At 38.7% G+C, this 23,834-nt stretch overlaps 1 protein-coding gene across 1 annotated transcript in view; it reads left to right on the forward strand.

Moving 5' to 3' along the window:
- The window catches only part of LOC121943162 (neurobeachin-like), a 256,528-nt gene that overhangs the window by 158,562 nt on the left and 74,132 nt on the right, over nt 1-23,834 (forward strand). The window contains exons 38-39 of the mRNA XM_042486604.1: nt 7,273-7,397; nt 18,680-18,826. Coding sequence (XP_042342538.1) covers nt 7,273-7,397; nt 18,680-18,826 — 272 coding nt within the window. The remainder of the gene's footprint in view (nt 1-7,272; nt 7,398-18,679; nt 18,827-23,834) is intronic.

Raw genomic sequence — 23,834 nt, forward strand, 5'->3', positions numbered from 1 at the left:
GTGGATAATAACTTTGTGATGGAATGAGCCTTTTTACTCACGATGCGTGTGGAGTATTTGGTCTCGCCTGAAAGGGTTATCAATTCTAATAGAAGTCCACTAGCACAAAGCGGGGAGCACCGTTAGAGGGCCTTACAGCCTCCAGGGTTCGAGGTCTTATGGCCCCTCTGGGGGCAAAAAAGAAAGGCCAAGGTCTCGGGTTGAGCCTGATAGTACAAACAAAAATCAGGCTGACAATATAATAGATGTAATTCAAAAATAATATTCTTTTTGACATCTAGGGTATCTTCTTTTTTGCTGTCTTTGTAAATTATTGTAATCAATGTAGTATATTCTGTATTCTGCGAATACAGTAGAATTAGGTAATCCTAGACACCAATATAAAATCACTGTACTTCTAAGTGCCCATATTTTGCGGAAGACTTTAGAGCAGATTAATCTACTTATGGCCCGCTGGCTAAATCTGGCCCCGGATAGGCTGCTGAGTCCCATCACCATTTTCTTATTCACAATAAAAATAAAGTGATTCACTTGGAATTGTTTTTTTTTTTTGGTATACATAAGATGCATAAAATAGCATCAAAATAGAGTTGCTCCTGCTGTCCTAAAATCCTAAAAACATCCTAAAATCGGAGAAATGTTATCAAATCCTAGATATGTTCTAAAATCCAAGAAATGTCCTAAAATCTTAGACAGGTCCTAAAATGCTAGAAATGTCCTACAATCAGAGAAAAGTCCATAAATCCTAGAAATATCCTATAATCCAAGAAACATCATAAAGTCCTAGAAATGTCCTATCCTAGCAACATGCATTGAGCTGTTGCAACTGGCTCCTGACCTCGTGTTATTTTTTAAAAGTGGTCCCCACAGTAAGCAAGTTGAGTGTTCCTGCTTTAGAGTTTTCTATTCTGCCGATTCCCCCAAAGCTCTTTTTGGGGGGGTCTATTTTCTATGAAGAATTCATTAAGATGAAGCTCCTTTTAAAACAGCCTGTTAAGTGATAATGTTTCTATTCTTCATTTAATTCGATCTTCTTTAAAACATGATGCTCCTTTGTTCTTGCAAACTTATGTTCTCTCTGCTTGTATTTGTTTTTGACCTACACCAGGCTATATTCCCGTGGGGCACTCTTAACCTTGCACACTGTGCTAATTATCTCTGGAAAGAGGCCCATTCACACAATCATCAATTTCGAGGGGTGTTTAAATTGAGCTGGGCATCGCCTGACCGTGCCCCATTTCTGATGAAAGATGGGGATCTGCAAAGCTGGCGATGCAGGGGAGTTCACCTACAGTACAGTACGGCTCCTCATCCCTCGTCTGATCGCATACGTCTGTCTTCATTACACCGCATGACCTGGAGTTAATCTTGTTGCTGCTGTGCTGTTTCCCTTTCGTCTTTGTCCAATACCCATTCCTCAGTGTGTCTATTCTCTATCTCTCAATCTACAAAAGAAAAGTCATAACCAATAACTAGAAGCATTTGGATCTAAGCTCGGTGTCCTCACTTCTGAAACAGTGCTGAGTGTAGTGATGATAAGAAATTACAAAATTTAAGGGATGAAAGTCTTATGTACCATTTGCAGCCCTCTGTGGTAATTTGATCATGATGTTGGCCATACAGTCCCTTCACACTTGGCACTCGAGAGACGCATGATCAAACTTGATGTGTTTTTATAGAGGAAATTACTGTGTATTTTTTTTCTTTAGTTTATAGGTTACTTTGAAAGCAGTGGGCTGAGAAATGCTCATCACCATATGGTTGCCAGTCACCACTTTTTGATGCACAGTGTCTTTTTTTGTTGTGTTTTTTCATCCAGCAGCAGTATGTTGAGGAATGTGCCGGGAAAATGCTTACCAGAAATAATGCAGTTGTTGACAGACATTGTTTTAGCATTTCCTCGCTTTTGGTTTTTAGACTCTGCTGGCTGCCTGATGGTTTTCAAGATGTGCGGAATCCCTCTCGTTACAGATCTGCAGATGTGGTTGTCATTTTAATGGGATCAAAAGACCACTTTCTTCAAGTACAGTTATTTGGTCAGATGAGAGATTCTTTCTTACATTTCTGGACTGAATATGGTGACAGAATTACATGGATAATTTTGTTTGGACAAGTATGTGTGAGGAAGGTTACCAATGTATTTTCTAATCAAGTTTCATTTATTTTGTTGTATATTATTTTATATTTATTGTATTTTTAATCAATTGTTATATGCAGCAATGCTTGTATGTCACATAAATTCCTCATGAACTGTGTAACTCAAAGTCAGGGCCTGATAGGACAACTGAAATTGAAAGAAAAGACCACTTGTCCTCAGAGTTCCACTAAAAACTGACGTGTGTTCAGTGTCGCAGTGTGTGTGATAGAAACCAGTCACTGCGCCTTTGAATAGAATTGTCACTGATTACTGGTATTTATTATAATTACCCCCTACTCATGTCACCAATGGAAGCTTTTAAAAGGAATATAATGGAGTTTTATTGAATCAGCATGTCCCTGTCCTTCCTCCTGACCGCCACACACAAAACTCCTCTGAGCACAAATAGAATAAAAAGGAAATCTGTTACCATAAGATCCTCATATGTCTGTAGTCTGGCCCTGTGCATGTTTTATTGAGCCATTCTGCTTTAAGTGCCTTGAAAAACATGAAGGTAATTATTGCTTTTGACAGTGGAACCATGTAATTGCCTTTGTGTCGATGATTTTACCGCGATTGTGCGGGATTTTATTTCACATGGCAATAGCATGAATTTTAGTGAGCATGAAATGATCTCAAGTAGCTGATCTGAAATGTATCAGGGTTCCTGTGGATCCCTAAAAAGACTTAAAAGGCGCTGAATTCATTCGTCCTTAATATAAAATGTCTTCAATCTTCTGAAAATTTTAAAAATCCTAAGACATGGGAAGAATCATTTTTTTCTTATGTTGCATTGTAAAACCTCAAAAATAATTAGGAACATCTATTTTCTAAAAATAGTTTACCGAATGCATGCAGATCAGATCAGTGCAAACAACATCATTCTTATTTTGTTTCGTGTTGGGATGCTTGCAGTATATGATCTACTTTCTGTTGGCTAGCTCTTACTGTACCCTTGACGACATGGGGGAGTGCAGTTTTTATAAATATCGGTTATTTAACCAATATTTTACAGCGTGGTTGAAACCGGCACAAGGCAGTGCAAGGTGCTCAGTGTATTTTATGCAAAAAAGTTTTTTTCTAAGGTTGCCAAAATTGTAATCAAAGAGGTGGAATCCCACGTGCAGAGTGAGAAACACAAAATCTTTTTTTTTTTTTTTTACAAACCATGCTAACAAACCCCAGGTATTTCTGTTCTACCCTCATCTTTGCCTCATATAATTATGTCATAATAAATGGCATAATAATTTAACACTTTAAAGTGTTAAATCTAGCATGCCATAAAATTTAGGAAACCACTGTATAGTTTTTTTCACTCATGTGCCCTGAGCCTGCTGATTAAACACACAATTCAGGCCTCAAACAAGCATGCTGGACCTTGTAACATCACTAGCATTTCTGTGCGCTGGCTAAAATTGACCTTTATTCTCTATAATACCATTTTCCAAATAATTAGACAAAATATGAGAGCACTAAACAGGGTCTCCACTGCCCTAAAATAATAAAAGCACCAAAAATATATCACCCTCTAATCCAATATGAGCCTGTCAGCTTTCAAAAGCATCTCTCTCTTGTAGAATAATGTTATAGTTTTCCTATAAAACTGTTATCAATCCTTTTATTTTTTTATTTTCCTTCCCATTTTATTTTGAAATATGCCTGTCAGCTTTCCCTTTCCTTAGACAAATAAAAGACATCCCTTGTAGACTGGGGTGTTAGAGCTGGCAACTCAAAAACCTCAACGATGGCTCCTTGAGGAAAGATGTGCTTTAAATACCTATTTGAAAGAGAGAATAGACGAGAGTCCGCTTACACATTTATCCTGCTGCACTTAGCAAGTCTGAAAGCATCTATAAATAATGGTACTCCTGCTTCCTGTAGGTTATCAGTGCTGGAAAATTAGCTTTTAAAATGCGGTTTGAAATCCATTTGGGTGATTGATGGGTGACGGGACTAATAAATTTTGGCAGTTTCTAGGAGGCCGGCTCACAGCCATTCTTTATGGTTGTCATGAAGCCAGACACATTTGATGTGGAAAATAAGGAGGTCCCGAGCCAACACTGCCTAATCAAGAACGCTATTGTATGGACAATTTGTTGTTGTTATGCCAACAATACAGACAATCAGCTTTCTACTAATGATTCTGAAACAGGTTTGTATTTTATCACCTATACTGAAACTGGTATTGTCTGCATTCTTGAAAAAATAAAGGGGATCACACTCAATTGTTAGCTTTTGAAATATATAAAATGGCTCATATGTGTAAATATGTTTGCCAAGTACCATTTTACTATATGGTTTTGAGTCCCATATGAGTGAGAATGACACAGATTTTAATTAAAAGTGAAACTTTTTGCTTTTTCCTTTTTCCCCCCATATGCTTTATAAAAACAGTGTGTAAGATTTATATATTGCCACTTAGCAGTGGACTTCCACAATACATATTATGCTCTGGGTATTCTTGTGCCATCCGGGATGGCGCTACTGTGATGTCAGCATATGCACATGGTGGGATGACGCTGCACATGGTTATGATAAAACAATGCAATCACATGGCAACCAACGCAGGGACATAAACAACAGATATGAAAGGTGGTTTTTGGCAGGGAATTTTATGCTGAAAGAACTGCAAAACTGGGTTATTTGACAACTTTGGAATGAGAATGGGGTTGGTTTTTCCCAATCCTTTTGTCACAGAGAGGCTGCCAACTACAGAAACATAAATGTCCATATCTAGAGCCAGTATTTGATTTGTCCGTTCTGGTTTACTGTAGAAACGAGGTGATCACTATCGACAAGGAAGGTAACAAAGGTAACAAAAACACAACAATTCAAACTTTCTGGTGATTATACACTAAAGAAAACTACAATACACTACAAAACCATATTCCATTTATGCCAATATACCCCCCTAAACCCCACACACTGGTCTCTGTAGACATAAATGTGTTCAATGGCTCAGTGCCACCTCAGAAATCTCGTGTGAGAGCTCAGTAGCTCTCAGCTGTACATCTCCATCAGGAGTGCAATCCTCCTGAGCACTTTTTGGACCACCCTCAGAGAGGAGGTCCCTTCAGCACAGCACTTTGGCACTGTCCAAATCCGGTCAAGCACTGACCACATAGTCTAGAATATCACAGGTCCCATTCAAATAGCAGCATACCACATTCAAACTGAAACCATCTGCAGATCAAGGGGAAGACAAATCAAAATGTTGGCATCCAACTCATAAATCAGTCATTTTAGGGTTTGGTTTGCTGTGTACTTGACTGCAGTTAAAAACAAATGAGAAGCTTAAACCAAAGTTGTACTTAAATGAGCGTCACTAAGCAGACCAAATAAATTGCATCAAATGCAGTTAATACTGTTATAAGGAAATCTTCAAAGTGGTGGATTTATCCCCCACTGGCATCTGCTGTCTATTTGAACTAAGAATTAGGGGACATAATCTTCAGCAGTAATCGCCCAGTTGCCTTCAGTGGATTTACATTTTTCACACTGTGTAATCTTGCATTTACAATATCATTTACGTGGGTTTCTCCTTTCAACCCACTGACATCTCTTTTTTCCTCCGTTAAGCTTTGAGGGAGATTGACAGGGGACAAGCTCAAGGCGTTGAGTCTTGCTTTGCATACAGCGGCTCGTGATACTTTGTGCATACGAGCGCACACGCGTGCACACACGCACACACACACACTCAATTTTGATTGATACTTAACTGAAACTGAGCTCTTGTTGCTGTCAGAGCCCAGCTAAGTCTCCTGAGCCTCTTGATTTCTGACATTTGTAGATATTATATTCATGGAGCAAGGAGGCTGTATTTTGTGATGTGATCCCCTGTAACACTTTAATCTGTTTAGACTGCTTCAGTACTGTGGCAGGGAAGGGGGCAGAAACCATACAATGCAATAGACGGCTGCCTGCCAAAGTCTTATACTGTATCCTGCACGCACTAAAAAATCTGGATTTGGACACACAGTACCAGCTCTAAGGTTTTATTTGGAGATTTGGGTGGTTGTTTTTATAATTTTAGTTTTTTTATAATGGGCAAAGACAACATTTCAGATAATAGCATAAAGAGTTCTGCTCTACTACAGCATGTGTTGGGTGGAGAAGTGAAATGTTCTCTCTTATTCGCATGTACTGTAGCTCAACAAAATGAGGCCAAATGATGCCATATTTCTTCCAAGTTGGCTGACAATTAAGTGAAAATGAACCTCATGCCAGGCTGATGTAATAACATCTTATGTTACTCTCAACTGCACATTAAATATTTGAATCATCATTATTGTTTTATGTTTTTGTCTTCCCTGTTAAAGGTAAATTGAAAGTAATGTTTTTTGGGTTTTTTTTGCTGCACTTCCCACTAAAAAAAGCATAAAGGCTTTGAAATCTCTTCACCTAACTGCACAGTTGGACCAAGTAGCACTTAGTAACCTAATGCTAGTCCTGGTGCTTAATGGTTTGCATTAGCTGCAAGCAATAAAATTATCCCAGGTCCTCACTAATGTTGGAATAATCATTTACAAAGATGGTTACCACATGCTGGTACTGTTTTCTTCTTTTTCTCTTTTTTTTTACGACCCTAATCCGCTGTTATTAATAATGAATAAAAATGCAATTTTCAGCCGGGTTGCTCCAGGGCTCTGGGAATCATTTCAATGAATATTTCAGCACATTATTTTAATCATGGCTCCACATATGCAAGGAGGGGGCTTGTTTTATAGGCTCATGCCTCAACCGCCCCAAGACCCCGATCATTAAACCCCACGCTGTCTGCGTTGAGGTTCCTACCTTTGATTTACAAGACTTGTTAAAAAACATTGTAAAAAAGGAGGCAAGCTGTGCCATTTATACTTGTAATTTGATGCTGTATTTGTTAATGGGAGTGCCTGTGATTTATGTGTGCTGCGGCTGCTGCTGCTCCCTGCTGTTCTGATGCTATAGGATTTAGCAGAGCTAACATTACTGGGCCTCTGCAGAGCATGCCACTAGTCAGCCTAATAAATCTGCTATCTGTGGCCTGATTTTCCTCCTCAAGATGTTTCTCCTGATAAGGAAGTGGCTGCTGTAATCAGACCCTCACTGAGGGGTGTGCGCTACACCTAACCTGCCTGTCCTCTTGTCTCTCATAGTCAACTGCACGACTTCTGGCGTCTGGATTACTGGGAAGATGACCTGCGGCGAAGGCGGAGATTTGTCAGAAACCCATTTGGCTCCACCCACCTAGATGTCACATGCAAGTCACTGCAGGAATATGGTAAGTTTATTATTTTTTTTGATTTGAGTGTGTTTTTCAAACCCAGCATAGGGAGCCAAACATTCGAGAACATCATTACATCATATTGAATGTCCAATATCAATGATGTCATTAAAGCGTGACAGAAAAGGCATGAAAAGGGCATTTAAGTTAGCTCAGGCTTGTCCATATAGTTTAGCATATTGCCTCGGAGAAATTAAGTGTCATTTTTATAGGTGACGTATTTATGAGTGCTTTGAATTGAACATGACACATACATTTTATTGCACTTTTTTATTTCCATCACAACACATACTCAAGAACAAATTGGATCTCTCCCTTTATTGTTTTTTTCTCTTCGCCTGAGACTTTTTTTCTTCTCTTTGCCTGAAACTTTTTTTATTGACCAGGGCAGTCCTTTAGTGTTGCCCACCACCTTGTGTCAATTTTGCCTTACGCTGTGCAACACCGACTTTTAAAGGAAAGCAGCTTAGTACTATTAAACACCCTTGGCTCTTCTCTCCCGCCTGTAATTGAATAGCAGAACAACTGTATTAATGGCACAAGCGTGAATGTATCGATTCTAAAGTTAATGGAGTAAGCACCTTTTTTTCTTTATAGAAAATAAAAAACAGGCATTGCAGTATGGTCAGGGAAAACTTTTAAAATGACTGTTAGACTTACAGCAAAGCATGCATAATGATCACTATGTTCACTGACCTCTAGCTGTCAAAATGTTGAGCCACTGGCGCTGACCATTGGTTGGGTTCAGGATGTCTTTTTACTGCTCTCAGTTCTAGTTGCACCATAGTTGCTTTATGAAGATCATTTTCAGCCTATAGCATAACACACACCAGCTGCTGCCTCGTCTGCAGGTGGTCCATATATGAGAATAATTGCACCGTCTGCTTTAGATTTTGTGGTGGTTACATTATTTTTAGCCAAAAGCTAATTTTGTAGGCTTTTTGTAGTATGTGGATACTAATTTGGGGAAGACTCTGGGAAACAAATGTAACACTGGCTCGAAATATTAAAGGCTTTTAAGACTTTCAGTATCATCATCAAAGATATTTCATTACATTGCATTAACATTGTCTACCTGTAGATACCATCTCACCTGTGAAACACATCAAAATCAATAGAAAATTCTCAAACTACTCCTGCCACATAATCCAGCAACTTAAAAACCAAAATAAAGATGAATTTAATTCAAAAACAATAATTTAAGAAAAAAAAAGGCTGAAATAATGAAAATTGCATTTAGCTAAACATCTGATGTATGTGGAAGCAATAGTGCATTGTAGCAGTCTTGTATTAAAGGTCCAATTGTGGGATTTAGAGAAACATAGAAATTAAATATAATATTCATTGTTAGGTATCCATAAGGTTATAATCACTTGAGGGTAAGAATCTTTGTTTTTTTGTTACCTTGGAAAGAGCCATTTATATCTACATAAAGCAGGTCCTTTTTCATAGAGTCCACCATGTTGTTTATACAGTTGCAGAAACAGACAAACCAACCACGGTCTCTCAACAGGGCCACTTGCATTTTCATGTTGGCCGCTGAAGTTTTTCTTCACGCAACCTCAGTGGACAACAACCGCAGTTCATCTTCACTGCAAGATGCCGCTTTAAGCTATGTTGTAGAGAGACAAATGAATGTCCTTTACAGCCTCTAGTAAGAGGCAAGCTACAAAAAGCTGCCTTTAAAGCCTTTGTAAGTATATGATGCTTAAACGGTGTGCTAGAGGCTAAATGTCTGTCTAGCACATCCATTTTGTTTTTGATTGGATCCATAAACATAAAACACATAATTTTGGTGGATAATTTTAATAAAATTACTCCAGTGTTTGTATAAAACTAGGGGGGAAGAGAATTATAAAGGCAGATTTTTTTAAATTAATTTTTTAAAAGCATTTTCATCCTGACCATTGCTCCATCTGCTATTTTAGTTGGTCTCTTTACCGTACTTGCTCATATTGGTAAATGTGTTGATCACATCCTCTAGTGAGTTGTGTGACATATGTCCTCAAGTAAAAGCCACAAATACACATTAGATTATGTATTGTATCAGTCACTACAACATCCTTTTGAGCCATCAGCTTTGTTTCTGTTGTGTGACATTAATGCCTCAGTGTCACTGACTGAAGACTTGTTGAAGTCCTGCTGGCTTGCGGTGGTTTTAATGAGCGGAATAATGTATAAACTTGTCAAGTGAAAGGGATCGCCTGCGGTCGGATGGCCCTCTTGCTCTCCTTGAGAGGTGAGCTGCACTTTCAGGCTTTTTCCAGCAGGCTTTGATGTGGTTGCACGGCGGAGACCAGGTTTTGTTATGAGTTAAACTGAGAGGGATCTTTTGTTCTTTTTCAGAGCTTCATTAGGTTTCGTTGGCAGTGACAGTTGGCAGTTTTTGCTTTAAATATACTCTGACAGTTTTTTCTTTTTTTAATGAATATTCATTTTTAATTAGCATGGTATTGAAGATTGGAACTGTCTTTAGCAGATAACCCCAGTGCAGAGGCTCAGAGGTTGGATATTAGTCACAACAGTCAAATTTTGTTTCCTCCATTTGACAGGGACTCTATTGAACTTTTAGTGGGTTGCTGGCTGCATGGGCACCAGAGTAGAAAAACAAAGAGGTTGTTTGAGATGGCCCTTGAGAGTAATTTTTAAAGCTTTAGGATCTGGGACTACTGGAGAACCAGTAGGTTGTCCAAATTGAATACACCGTTTCTGGTTTGACAGCAGGATATGACAATATACACTCAGACACCATCTTGAGTTTGAAGAGGGCAGACTTACACTGTTGTGTTCACAGTAAATGTCAGTCTTACGAGCCCACATGGGGAAAATGAAAGAGCATTTCAGGAAGTGAGTAGCCTATGTCATTTTAGACAGCAGTCTTACAAGAGTCTCACAATATTCTGTGTTTTCTCTCAGAAATTACCAAATAAATACGTTGGATTAATTTATCCGTTGTTCTGTGGATTTCCAAGAGATATTACTTGAACAAACCTTCTGACCAAAGGAACTACATACTGCATGTACTCAATATTATAATTACTACATATTACAAGTACTGCCTACTACATGTACTAAATACTACAGGAATGACATACTACATGTAATACATACTCAGATACAACATCTAATGTACTGCCTACTACAGGTACTACATATAACATGTGCTACATACGTTATGTACTACATACAACAGGCACTGTATTGTATGTTATAAGTAAGTATCATGATAAAATCATATTGTGGGGCCTCTTGAAATCACCAGTGGCCGAACGATACAATATTATATTAATACTTAAGCTACAATACAATATTATCATGATTTCAAATGTGTTGCGATTTGCTGGGTATTGATATAAATTATATTGCAAATAATTACATTTTTTTCAAGTGCAAAATATATTACCAAAAGAAAATTTTGTCAACATCTGTATTACCTAATAAAAAAATAACTTTAGTCAGCAAAATGTATCTGGTGGACTGAAAAAGCAATTGATTTTATAATTCTAGTAGGCTAACAAACGTTTAATTTGCATTTGTAATATTAATAATGCATGTAGTTAAACAAATCAGTTCTTATTTTTTTTAAAGATTATTTTTTTGACTTTTATTGCCTTGAATGGACAGGACAGTTTAAGCATGAAAGGGGGAAAGAGAGAGGGGGCGACATGCAGCAAAGGGTCGAGGCTGAAATCTAACCCATAGCCGCTGTGGCAGGGATACAACCTCTGTACATGGGGTGCTGCTCTATCCACTGGGCCACCATGCACCCCTAAACAAATCAGTTTTGGGAATCTATGTAACTATACAATATTGCTACACAAAAATACTGCGATACTATATATCATCTGTTTTTCCTCCAACCTTAACTGTACTGCATACTGCGTGTACTACATACTCCAATGCATTAAAGATTACTGTTTTTGGAAGTTACCCTAGCTTTAGCATTCACACTCATCTCTGCAGGAAATGCATTTTCTTTCTAATTGATTGAATTTTTGGTTATAATCCGATATTCTTGAACCCACATATTAAAATTTGATTTTTTTTTGTACAAGATATAGTTTAGTTTAGCAACATTCTTCTGAAAACTCTGCGTGCAGATGTCAAAGGGTAACTTAAAAAAAAAAAAGAACACCAGTGTAAGCACTTTTGTGCAGAGTGTGTGTGTGTGTGTGTGTGCGCGCACATTCATGAGCATGTGTGATGGGAGGTTAAACTCTGCCTTAAACTCTGCCTCGTTGTCTATTAGCAGCATTGACAGCTTAGCCAGCACATTCGGTCTCTGCCCTCTGCCTGTAATAACCTGCCCTGTTACAGCCAGCCACGGCCCAGTATCAGAGTATATTGTTAGGTGATTGGAATTGGGCAAGCATGAAATGGAAGTCACGTTAATATTGATCCAAGTGTTTAACGGGGTGTTTTACCTCAGGGTGTCCTTGCTGTCTCATTTCAGGTGAGCGGCTTCTCTCAGAGCTGATTGCCCTGGGCAGATCTTTATAGCTCTTTAGAGGCACTAGCCTCATGATGTGATATTAACCCTCTCCAGCTTTAAAATCAAGATATTAAACTGTGAAAAATAACATTGGGCCATTTACTAATATGCAAATCCAGGCATTTGAGTGCAGCCTTTATGTTCAGAAATGGTTATGTGGAGTACCTATGTTCAGGTCCAGATGTGGAGATTATTAGACACTGCTGTTAATGTTTTGATGGAGAGAAAATGAGATTGTTTGTAACCTCTGGCAGCACAGTAGACACGAACGGCACATACCAGGATATTGAATAAAGAACACCCCAAGAGGAAGCGTCTGCACCATATAAACTTCCCTACATCAAAGTTATAATGTTTACTTTTACGGTCTCAAAACACATACTCTGCAAAACGGATGGCTTGCATCACAGGAAGTATGAAGCTGTCATTTTTCCTCCCCTCATTTCATCTTTCAGTGCAGAGTAAATAAAAGCGAAGAGACAAAGGGCAGAATTGCATCGCCGTACCGGTAATGCAATCCCACTGACTGGACTTTTTCTCTCCACATGGAATGTGGAACGCATGGAGAAGGGTGCGTAGGAGGGCAGGATCTGAAACACATAGAGTCTGGGAAACGGAAGAGATATATTTAAAACATTCTATGGCACTCACGTTATGTGGCTGCTGGAACGGCTGCGCAAAACACTGATGTACATCATAAGATAGTGTAGTAAATAAGCCATGGAGCAGAGGCTTATACTAATGCATGTTATCTATAGAGATCTGACAGAATGAGACATAAAGCAGAATAATTCCTGCAAAAGCTCCAGAGTTTAAGCTTTAAGTCTTTGTTTAGAAAGGGATCTGGATAGCTGTGTGTCTTTAGCCGCTTCCAAAATATTGCCTGTCATATCAATTGACAAACATTCAGTGATTTCTACAAGAGGCCCACATTTACCCTTTTCCAGCATTATCCAGATCTTGCTTTGCTGATCAAACCAGTTCATGAAAAATGACCAACCTTGAGATATTATGTGTTTTATTTATAGCCGTGTATATTGAATTACCCAAAGTATTTGTGAATCAGCTTTTTTTCTGCTGAAGAGAAGTACCCATAGACATAAGTTGAATCTAAGTGAAACATTATGTTGTGGATTTCTATTTGAGGAGCTGCAGTGAAGTGGTCAAGGCAGGGTGTATAATACACAGGAGACTTAGAAAAAAAACTCATGGTCTACTGAGGCTATAAAAATGAAAAGCCAGTGCCACAAAACTCTCCAGTATTGCAGTACATGAAACATGGACCCTTGGCAACAGTATTACTTAATTCAGCAGTGTTTTAAAGGGCTTTCAACTCTTATGTGTTCCATACTGAACAATAAAACTACTGATCGCTGAAATATCTCAGAAGTGGTGGCCAATATCTAAGATTAAAAAGTTTATTAGCATTAGGCTTTAGCTTGTTCACAAAAGAACGCATTTACGCGATTTCATCACTCTGAGGAAGAGGAAAATTATTCTTATCTCTTTGTTTTATGTGAAACACAAGATAAAACTACTGTGCTTGTGCAGATTTTTTTCCACATAAGTCATTTTTTTATTTGTAATAGTGAAAACTATAACATTTAAAGTATTTTAAGGAGAACCGTCACTATCACCATTAAAAATGCATCTGTAATCTGGCCCCCTGTGCTCCTTCTATCAAACATACTTTTTTCCCCTCTTAACTGATATTACTTTAGTTTGCAATTCAGAATGATCCCTCATTGTGTTACATCCAGGGACCAACTCCCATCACTATCTATCTCTGAATGAGGGAACACAATGAGGACAGAGCCTGTAACCAATTGATGAAAGTATTGCAACATTTATGTATTCCCATATTAACTTAGACCAAAGATTTCCTTTTTGCTGCAGCTTCACAATAAAAGCATTTAACGTGAAGCAAAAATTGATCTTTATTTTGGAGCTGTCAAGGAAATGCAGTGTGTCGTTCAGTGAGCTTAGCAGTTATTGCTCTACTTCATCATAAATGTATCTACAAAACAAGACAATGATCATTTTTTGACTGCAGATCTCTTTGTAATATTACAGGGGGCAACAATACAAGAAGGATCAGCCATAGTGAGCTGCTAGATAAAAAGCTGCAGGCAACAGGCTGCACACCTCAAACTAAGCAAGGTTGTCTGACTCACAGGATATAGGCTGTGGGTATAAGCCTGCAAATGGCAGACTATTTCTCAGCCAGCATTCTCCACCCCTTCTACTATCTGTGTGCTACCATTTTGCAAGGGCACCATTACTAGATCCTGAGCTTATAGTGCCGCTCAACACCATTGCAATTGGTTTTGAGAAATACAAACAAACCAGGGTGTTTTTTTCCCACTAAAACCAGAATGATAATGGGTGCTTCCAGACCTTTCTTAAGCACTGACACACAGTGCTGTAGTGGGGGTATATGCAGTTATATATACAGACTATATACCTCTTTTTGTGGCCGTTTATATTATACCCACCCATCAGCCAAAAAACCATTGGACTCTATGGGAGAGTATACCCACTGTCTCTTTGATAACTCACCCATCTACCCACTACACCCACTTTATATGGTTCCACACCACTGCTGACACAGCACTGTGGAGATTGGTCTGGTTATACAAGACTATTAGCAAGGTAACCGACTCTTTTCAACTCACCCTGCTGTACGCAGAGTCATACTGTGTAAGCATAAAGTCGAATCACTGTTACTCACAGAACAATAGAAAAATTACTTCTTTGTCAAAACAAAATTAGTTTGTTTCGCTGCCCCCAGAACTCTGTGACCTGTACTACTAAATCAAATTTGCTTTTACAGCCAGTGAATACTGGTGTTGCCCAATCCGCCAGGATTGATATCCTCAAGGCTGATATTTTAAAGTAAACAGGGCATCTCAAGGAATCCCTAAAACACAAAGCATCCCTTTTTTCACAATTTTTAACGTTGCATTATAAATGTATTTTCAAAATAAAACATCATTCTAGTCAGGGTGCACCTGCCACTGTGGCTGGTGGACTCCAAAATCGACCAGCCATTCAGTAGATAACCATTGTTTTTGTGGCTGGTGAGTGAAGCAAATTTGGTAGCCACTTGCATATGTTATGTTATGGTGGCTGGTGCTAACTTCCAAACCTGATTTTAGTTTTAAAAATACATCAGTTACTTAATGTAATAATTCTGTAATTAAGTTTCTGACTCAAGGATGAAACCCAAAATCTAAAAAGTGACCCATCAGGTGACTGCTTGTGATTTGTCATGAAGATTATGTAATAAAAGAAGTCAGCAACGTCACCCAGCACCACAATGTTGTTGTTTTAAAATGTAAGTGTTGTTAGTGTGTTTTTTGGAAAATTGTGCCACAACAGGCAGTCGGTAGACTCCCCAGAGGGAACTCAGGAGCATGGATCCTTGTTGAACCCCAGTGCTGAGTGCTCCGGGGCGTCCTCCCTTGGTCACAGCTGGCAGGTCTTCATCAGCCTCCAATGGGGTCATGAAAGCTCTGAAATGCACTTTACTGAGTGTAATTAGTGCACTCTGAGGCAGTTTTAACTCAGTGATTGAACAAGAGGACCCATGAGACTGATGATCGGTGGCTTCTCCTGGCGTTGTTCCTGAAGGGCTTGAGAGTAGACATGAAATAAAACTGCTGTGACTTTTTTCAGAGACATTGAGAAGTCAGCGGCAGTGGCCTTTGATGGACTGCTCACTCTATAAGGTTAATTAGAGATGATAGTTGGTGAAGCATCATTATGCAGTGACAACATTTTTTTTCCTTTCTTTAATTTGTATAACTCAAAGAATTTCAGCTTCTCACACCATAAAATCAACCGAACAAATACTGCTTAAATCCTTTAGTACGTGATAATTGGATATGCACAGAGTATCTACCCCAGAATGCACTTGTCTCTTGTCCTTTTTGAGTTTAGGTAATTCGTGTGAGTTGTATCAGATATTCAAAGGGCCATTCTCTTTGTTTTGCTATTAAGTGGTCAAGGGTGAGCAAATGAAAATGTTTGTAATGAGTCTGCCTCCACACTACTGCACAGCAAGTCCTTTAATAGTGACAAATGGGGACCCTTTTCACTGCCTCACTTTTAATACAAGAGTATCTCCGAGTTGACGGGCTATCACTCAGGAGAAGATTAGTTTTCATTTCAGCACATTTGGTCCTTTGTGTCATAGCTCTTCATTTCTTGTTATTTATACCCATTTTGCTTTGTCTGTGAGAGCAAAATTGGATCTTGGGTAAAGCTGACCCCCCCACCCCACCCGACAACAGTATATGTTGGTCATTTGCGTGTAGAAATCAGCATGGTTTATTTGCTCTACTCAACCCTGCACAGAGTTGCCAATCAGAACATCAGCCTGTCTGCTGAACTCTCCCTCATTTGCTCTGAGTGTAATGATGGTTTACAGAATTACAGTTTTAAGTTTCACTCATACAGCTTTGATCTCTGACCGCTGGCTGGCTTTTGCCTTTAACATTACACAGAATTCATTTCCGAAACGCTCAGACTTCTTCCCTCCCTCTGATGAAAGCACTCTAGATATGAGACAGAGCAGGAAGCAGACTTTTTTTCTCAGTAGCAGTGTTGACAACAGTCAAATGTGACCTCTTCAAGACAAGGTACATGTTCCTCAGGGGAGGGAGAGGCGAATTAAGAACTGTGCTGAAAGGAAACATGTCAGATGGGTGTCAGCCACCTCCCATTTCTTGATATGTGTTCTTCCTTTCATACACGCAAGTTTTTCCTCTGGTTATTTCCTACATTGGACTTCAGAAAGACAAATTCACATAAACGTCGTGAGCAGCCGTGTGGCAGGCACATGTTGGAGATGGGCTGATTTAAGCTGATAAATGTGTTGCAAGACCCCTTTGTTTTGCAGGATGTATGAACACATCTTTTTCAATGAGCGTACTCCACTTTCGCCATATGATGAAGTCCTGGTGTAAGCAGCCTCCTAATTGTGCTGTCTGTTCAGTCTCACTCTTGTCAAGTCTCCAAAAGCTGCACATGATATCCCTAATCGACTATGAGCTCAAGATGTATCCCCCGACTCAGCTGTTGGTCTTTCAAGATGCAGATAGTGTTTCATTGTTGACCTTGTCTAAAAATAAAAGCTGAAACACCTCTGATGTTCAGCCACGTGAAATGTATTCAGTGAACGAACGTGTACCCTGACATTCTTTCATATGCTATGGCATATACATTAGTGAGTATCTCATATCAGGTTCATCCTGCATATATTATGTTTTTCATGCAGAGATTCTTGATGGTTTATTTCGTTTTATATATTTTACTAGATGTTATGAAATTTAACAGCCATTAAAAGAAGATTTGTATGTTTAAACTTGTGGATATGAAAAAGTTTCATGAGAATAAATCTGTTAGCTCTATTCAGAATTTTTTTTTTTTTAAAAGGTCCAATGTATAGGATTTAGGGGATAAATTGTCAGAAATGGAATCTAATATTACATGTATGTTTTCTTAAGTGTAGAATCACCTAACATTAAGAATGTACATGTTTACATGACCTTAGAACGAGCCATTTATATCAACACAGGAGCAGGTCATCGTCTTCGGAGTCTGCCATTTTGCACTGCTATGTTTCCACAGTAGCCCAGATTAGACTAACCAAACACTGGCTCCAGATCTGTATTTTCGCATTAGCCACCATAGTTAGCAGCCCCTCAATTCAATTCAATTTTATTTTATCTATAAAGCCCATTATCACAAAACACAGTTTGCTTTAGAGGGTTTTATAGCATACAACATCCCTCTGTCCTTAGACCCTCACATCATCTAAGGAAAATCTCCCCCCAAAAAAACCTTTAACGGGGGGAAAAAATGGTAGAAACCTCAGGAAGAGTGACTGAGGAGGGATCCCTCTTTCAGGACGGTCAGACATGCAATAGATGTAGTAAATAACAATTAAATTACAGTAATGACAAAGAGGAAAGAGAAAGAGAGAGGGGGAGAGAATAATAACACAGCAATAATGGTAACAACAGCATATCATATAACAATATTGATAGAAGTAAAATTACTAAATGCACTCTATGATAGCAGTGCTGAGCAGCAATAGAGAAACTGATTTTTTAATGTGGAACTGCTTTTACTGGTTTAAATCACTGGGTGTGTTTGTTTTAGAGTGGAAGAGACCTCGGTGGATAATATGGATCCCAAAAAAAAAATCTAATCATCTTGATGTTAAATTATCAGAGATTAAAAATGAATACACAGTAGCAGGTGCAGGGCTAGCACCCAATCTGCAACGTGCTGAACAGCAACGGAAAAACACTGATTTACAACATAAAACTGCTTTATTCAGTGTTTTACTGGCTTAAATCAGCTGGCCCATTTATTTTGGAGAGAAAGAGACCTAACAGATAATTTGGCTTCCCCAAACTCTTTTACACCTCCCCTTTAATTTCCAATTTTCTGCAGTTTGTGAATGTGTAATTGTGCTACTTTTGGTTTACGTGAGTATTCGTTTTTTTTATCCTATTTTTCAAATGTAATCTGAAAACATTTCTATTTTTTCACACATCATGAAATACTTTAATTCTTACGAGATAGAACACTATTGCTGAACAGAAATGTATAATCAATCAGTGGAAATGGTGATAATTATCAGCAAAATAGGAAAGGTGATGGACCATCCCCAGGTATTTCTGTCTATTTAAGCAAAGTGACATATTCCGAGCTGAGCCTCAGAGGTCAGAGTACAATACTTAGTGGTTTCTCTTCCCCACATTTCTTTTGACAGGCACAGAGGAGGATCAGGTGGTCAAGTCCAAGAAAGTCTTCCGCAGCCAAACTGTGGCCAGCCAAAACCCTGAGACAGAGCTGATGCTGGAGGGAGACGAAGATGCCGTCAGCCTGCTGCAGGAGAAGGAGATGGACAACCTGGGTGGTAAGTCAGCACACCAGCACCTCCATTAACCCCAAGTCAACATCACCACTGCTGGGACATCAGTGCTTTTATCGGTCTTCTTTCTAATCGCTGGCGTAGTTACAGTGTGCGTGATTATATTGGTGGCTCAAATGAAGTGTTTGAATCACCGTAGGGGGTTTAATGCTCATTATATTGGCAACTCTTATTTATGGAATGAATGTGAGGTTTGAGTTTATAGGTTGCTTTTTGCACTTCACCTTCAATTTAGATCTGGAGTCAGGAGTCTATGTCTTCTAATCTGGTCAGCTTTTCTGAGGTTTGACAGCTGCATATTTTTTGGTCTGACGAGTGTCCTTTTCTGTTTTGTTTTGGATCTCGTCAGCACGGTTCCTTCCTCGAGTGTTTATCTCCAGAGGCAAGTCTTCTAAACTTAAATTAACACTGGAAAGATGATCATTCCAGAAATGTCACAAGTCATATTTAGGATTTCTCAAACAATCAGTGATTAAAATTAAAATGAACAACTGCTTGCTATTGCCTCATGTTACAGAGGCCTTGTTTAACCTATCAGCTGACCTAATAATGTACCCTCTGAATCTGGGTGACACCATTAGAAATCTATTTATATCTATATCTATTTATATCTATCTTGTGTTTAGTTCATTTTATTATACTAACAGACCAATCAATGTGAAATTACAGCAATTATCTTTCCCTATTTAAATGAATAAAATGTGTTATATTTTAACTAAACCTGGAAGGAGTTTGCCAAGAAAACTGCATGAAATGTGTAATTTCCGTGAGCACTTGGATGTTAAGGGAGAGCAGAAAACAACTTAATTATCCTGAAGTCAAACTAACCCTAATTCTCACTAAAGTAAACAATCATTTACAGATTAATTGGCCCTTAACGGCTGAGGAAAGACTAAAACAATATTAAATCTTTATTAATCTCTGATTTATTTTACTCATGTGACTGTTATCATTTGTTTACTTGTATCTTAACCTAGCTTTAATACTTTATCTGACACAATTCAGTCAATAGTGCAGCTTATTGCCAAGGTGATCGTTGCCCAAAGATTCCTGTAATTTATCCAGCATCACACTCTGTGTGTGAGCCAGACTATCAAGCCAACCTTGAGCTGCTTTTCAAGTAACTGCCATGGCCGTAAAAGGTAAGTTATCCAGAGTTCACTTGAGTTTTGAGTGCAGATCAAGAATGCTGCATTACGTTCTTATAAATAAAGCCAAATCTTCACTAAACACCCCCCGCAAATTCCTGGTCATATAAATAAGCAGAGTTTGTTACTAGTTTGATGCATAAATGACAGGCTTTTTTGTAGAAAGTAATACTCATCCCTGGCAGCCATTACCAATTCTAAAAACATTTGTTTATTTCAATGACAAGGATAATAAAGCAGTAAAGAAGTGAAGGTTTCTCCTCTAATGGTGAGAAGTCTGGCCTGTTGTTGTTGACAGTTGTTGTCACTGAATGTGGCTTTATTTTTTATTAGCTACTTCAGACCATGTAAATAAACATCATCAGCTCCAAATCTTTATATGGATTTTCAGCTCTTAGGATGTCAGTTTTCGTATCAAAAATGTTGTTTCAATTGTTTCTAATTTTAGAGATTTTCCTTGTTTCAGTGAATTCTCTTATAGTATCTGGATAGTCCAGATAGTCCAAAGATAGTGCTTTAAATTGTGTTTTAACTGATTTCACATGTTTAATTGCATATTCCCTACAGGGACATTTATAGCATTACCAAAATATCTTTACTAAACCTGCCACTGAAACACGTTATCAAATATGATACATGTATGTAATTCATTCCAGGTGTAAATTGTGATAGAAATTGTATAGAAAAAAAAGCCCAGAGACTGCAGATTACCAGGCATAGCCCTGTGTACATTACCTAGTTATCACGGCTTAGTATGTAAGGCTCATGCTGAACCAGGGCACTGCTGAGCAGTGAAATCCCCTCAGATCAGATACATCTAGGAGGAGGAGGCAAACCCCTCCCCTTTGTCCCAGAGCCAGCAGGCAGCCAAACACTCCATGTCTGTCAGATGAACCCTGCACTGCCCAATCAAAAATTCAAGCAGAGCGTATTCTCATGAGAGAAACAATAATGACCTTATAGAAAACAGAAATGCTGAGATTTAATATTTGTGATAAATTTATGATGTGTGAGTTTATGTGAAATTATGAGCCAGTGGAAATTGACTCTGAAGAATAAGCGCTTGGATTTAAGAATTCTTCTTTTTTTTTTTTTTTTAATGTAATGTTGAATAAAAGTTAAGTTTATGTTTTCACCAATAGGGGAGCTCCCTCTCATTGTAACATTTGGGTAATGTTTTTTGCTCTGGCTGTGTTTGGCCTCTATCTAATCTCAGGCATGAACAGCCTTAATGAGAGATCTGGGACTAGATCCTTGTCAACAACAGTGCTCCTCCTGCCAGCCGTTGGGTCAGTGCCTGCTGCTGCTGCCAAAGGGGCGGCGCCTGCATTCAAGGGCCAAGGCAGTTGTGGTCACTGAACCTATGATTAGTTTTGCTCCCCCACAAACATTGGAAATGCTGTCAGTGCTTGCTCTGGCATTAAATGAACCTCTGTGTATGCACACATTGCATCCAAAAACAGGTAGAATAGAAACATAAATTGGGCATGTGAGAGGAAAAAAGAGAGGAGTCTGAGCCTCACAAGGCATTTCTCATGTCAAGTACGCAGTCGGTAGATTTGACTGTTCTGCTGGCATACCAAAGTATCCGAAGTGTGGTTTAGCAGCCACAATCATTTTGTTCTTCCTTTATTTAGCCTTTCTGTATCCATTTTAGTCCCCATTCACAATGCTGATCCCTTGAGTGGTGACATGTTTATAAAAGGGTAAAACCAACAGCATTTCTGGATGTGTAATCTTAGGAAAAAAAAGCAAGAGGAAGACAGTTTTTAGCCCACTTTTCCCGCAAGTTTCTTTTTTCCAGCCCCCTTTTTTTAAATTCAATGAGCTACACATTTTTTTTACATTAACCGGACCAGGGTGATGTTAAGAAGAAAATATGCAAACAACCCTGGAAAATATAATTATTTATATGAAATAGTTATATATTTTTCTATTTTATTTAATTGCTGTATGCTGCAGCCTTATTAAATAGTCTGTAGAGCAAAAGTATTCCTCCAGGCTTTTACATGTTAATGCTATATGTTATGTGTTGAAAGATAAATGCATGCTTTGAAGACGATGGGGAAAAAAAGACCATGGCTTCAGTGACTCAAATGAACAACAAGGCTCTGTGCCTCAGTCAGCATACAGCAGGTTATAATGGCTGCAGCTGTGCATGCACATACATGTGTGTGTGTTTACACTGTAAATCAACATGCACATGTTTGCAAGTGAGTGATTGTGCTCAGATGTGCAACTAACCCACTTCCACTTGTATTTCTCTCATTATGCAAAATATAAAAGCACTCGGCCTTATCAGTCCAGTGGATGGATTGTGGGTAATAATATACCCATCTTCTCAGCAGTTCTCCCAAACTCCCACCACACCGAAACGAGATTTTTCATCACTTCATTAAAACCGACCTGTCATTTGACAAATATTTGCATTTTCATTAAAACAAAGACCCAACAGCCAAGTGCTCAAAGCTATAGCCCATATACACCACTCATCCTGTGTAACTTGCCCTTAATTTCATTATTCTCATGTAAACATTTTAATGCCATATAGCCTAATTATGGAAGGATCCCTGAGGGGATTACTGCTTAATCCTCTTCCTCCCCATGAGCAATGGATGCTGTGCCTTAATGCCTCAGGCTAGTGTCTTTCTCTCTGTGAAGCCCTTTAGGGCGCAATACAATGCATCAGCCCTAAAAGTGTTATTTTTACTCAGAGGTGAAAGGGCTTGTAATTTAGGGGCTGAAGTTAACACACAAAGTCTCCTCAATTGGCAGAAATAATAATAACAATATAATAATATAATTTTACTTTTTAATGGCTTTCAATTGTATATCTTTTACTTTTTTATTTTCTCTACATTTTTAAATGCACTAAACGTTATCAAAATTTCAGTAAAATGGGTTAGTGCAGGTATTTACTCTTCATATGAAGCTTGTAAGCAACGTGTAGCGCATGGGCTGATACCATCAGCAGATAGGATCACCGTTAATGGACCCGAGCAACGCAGAGAAAAAAAAAATCAAGGGAGGGCGGTTTGACTGTGCAGCCTGCAAGAGCGATGAAGGGGCGCTCTGGGAGTTGAGACCGAAATCCACTTGTATTCCTGTAACACTATCGGCCATAATTGGCTGAGGAACGCAGATTAAGATTGATGAGACATTAAAGTGGCTCTTTGGAGTTTAAGGGATCGATAAATATCCCGATTTCGAGAGCTTTCGTTTGAGAGCAGACAAATCACTGTAACGGTGCTCCACAGCGACACTGATCTGAGAACATGGAGGATGAGGCAGAGGAAGAGAGGGAGGGAGGAGACTGAAATAAAGATGTGATCACTATCAGCTGGCGGGGTCACAAACCCGCCTAAAAAATTCTGGATAATTATTTGGGCTCGAGAACAAGAGTTTTTCTGCATGTCTTCGTCTGTATGTGAATGCACTGGGAAAAAGGAGCAGCATTTTTTTTAATTGTCAGAATCAAATTATAGGCTGCACCTTTTTAAAGCAGCCCTGAGTATCAGTGATGTAAATCCATATTTCAGACCTGCACTGCAAATACGTTCCGATTATATGACCTCATAAGGGGGGAAAGCGGGGTTGTTTCTCTTAAATTGTTTTTTTTTTCACTAAATTAAATAGGCGAGTGGTGGTTGTTTGACCCTAATCCGATCATAACGTTTTTCTGTTATAAGTGCACCACTGGTTTACAAACAGGTACAAATAGTTGCTGTGTATGTGTTTAAAGACTTGATAAATACGAGGATAAATCCACTGTGTTGTGCGCATATATGCACATATGCAATACAAGGGGAAAAAGGCGTTCAGACGCTTTTGTCTTGTGGCGCGCT

This window comes from Plectropomus leopardus, chromosome 5, assembly GCF_008729295.1.
Source record: "Plectropomus leopardus isolate mb chromosome 5, YSFRI_Pleo_2.0, whole genome shotgun sequence".
In the NCBI taxonomy this organism is placed as follows: Eukaryota; Metazoa; Chordata; class Actinopteri; order Perciformes; family Serranidae; genus Plectropomus; species Plectropomus leopardus.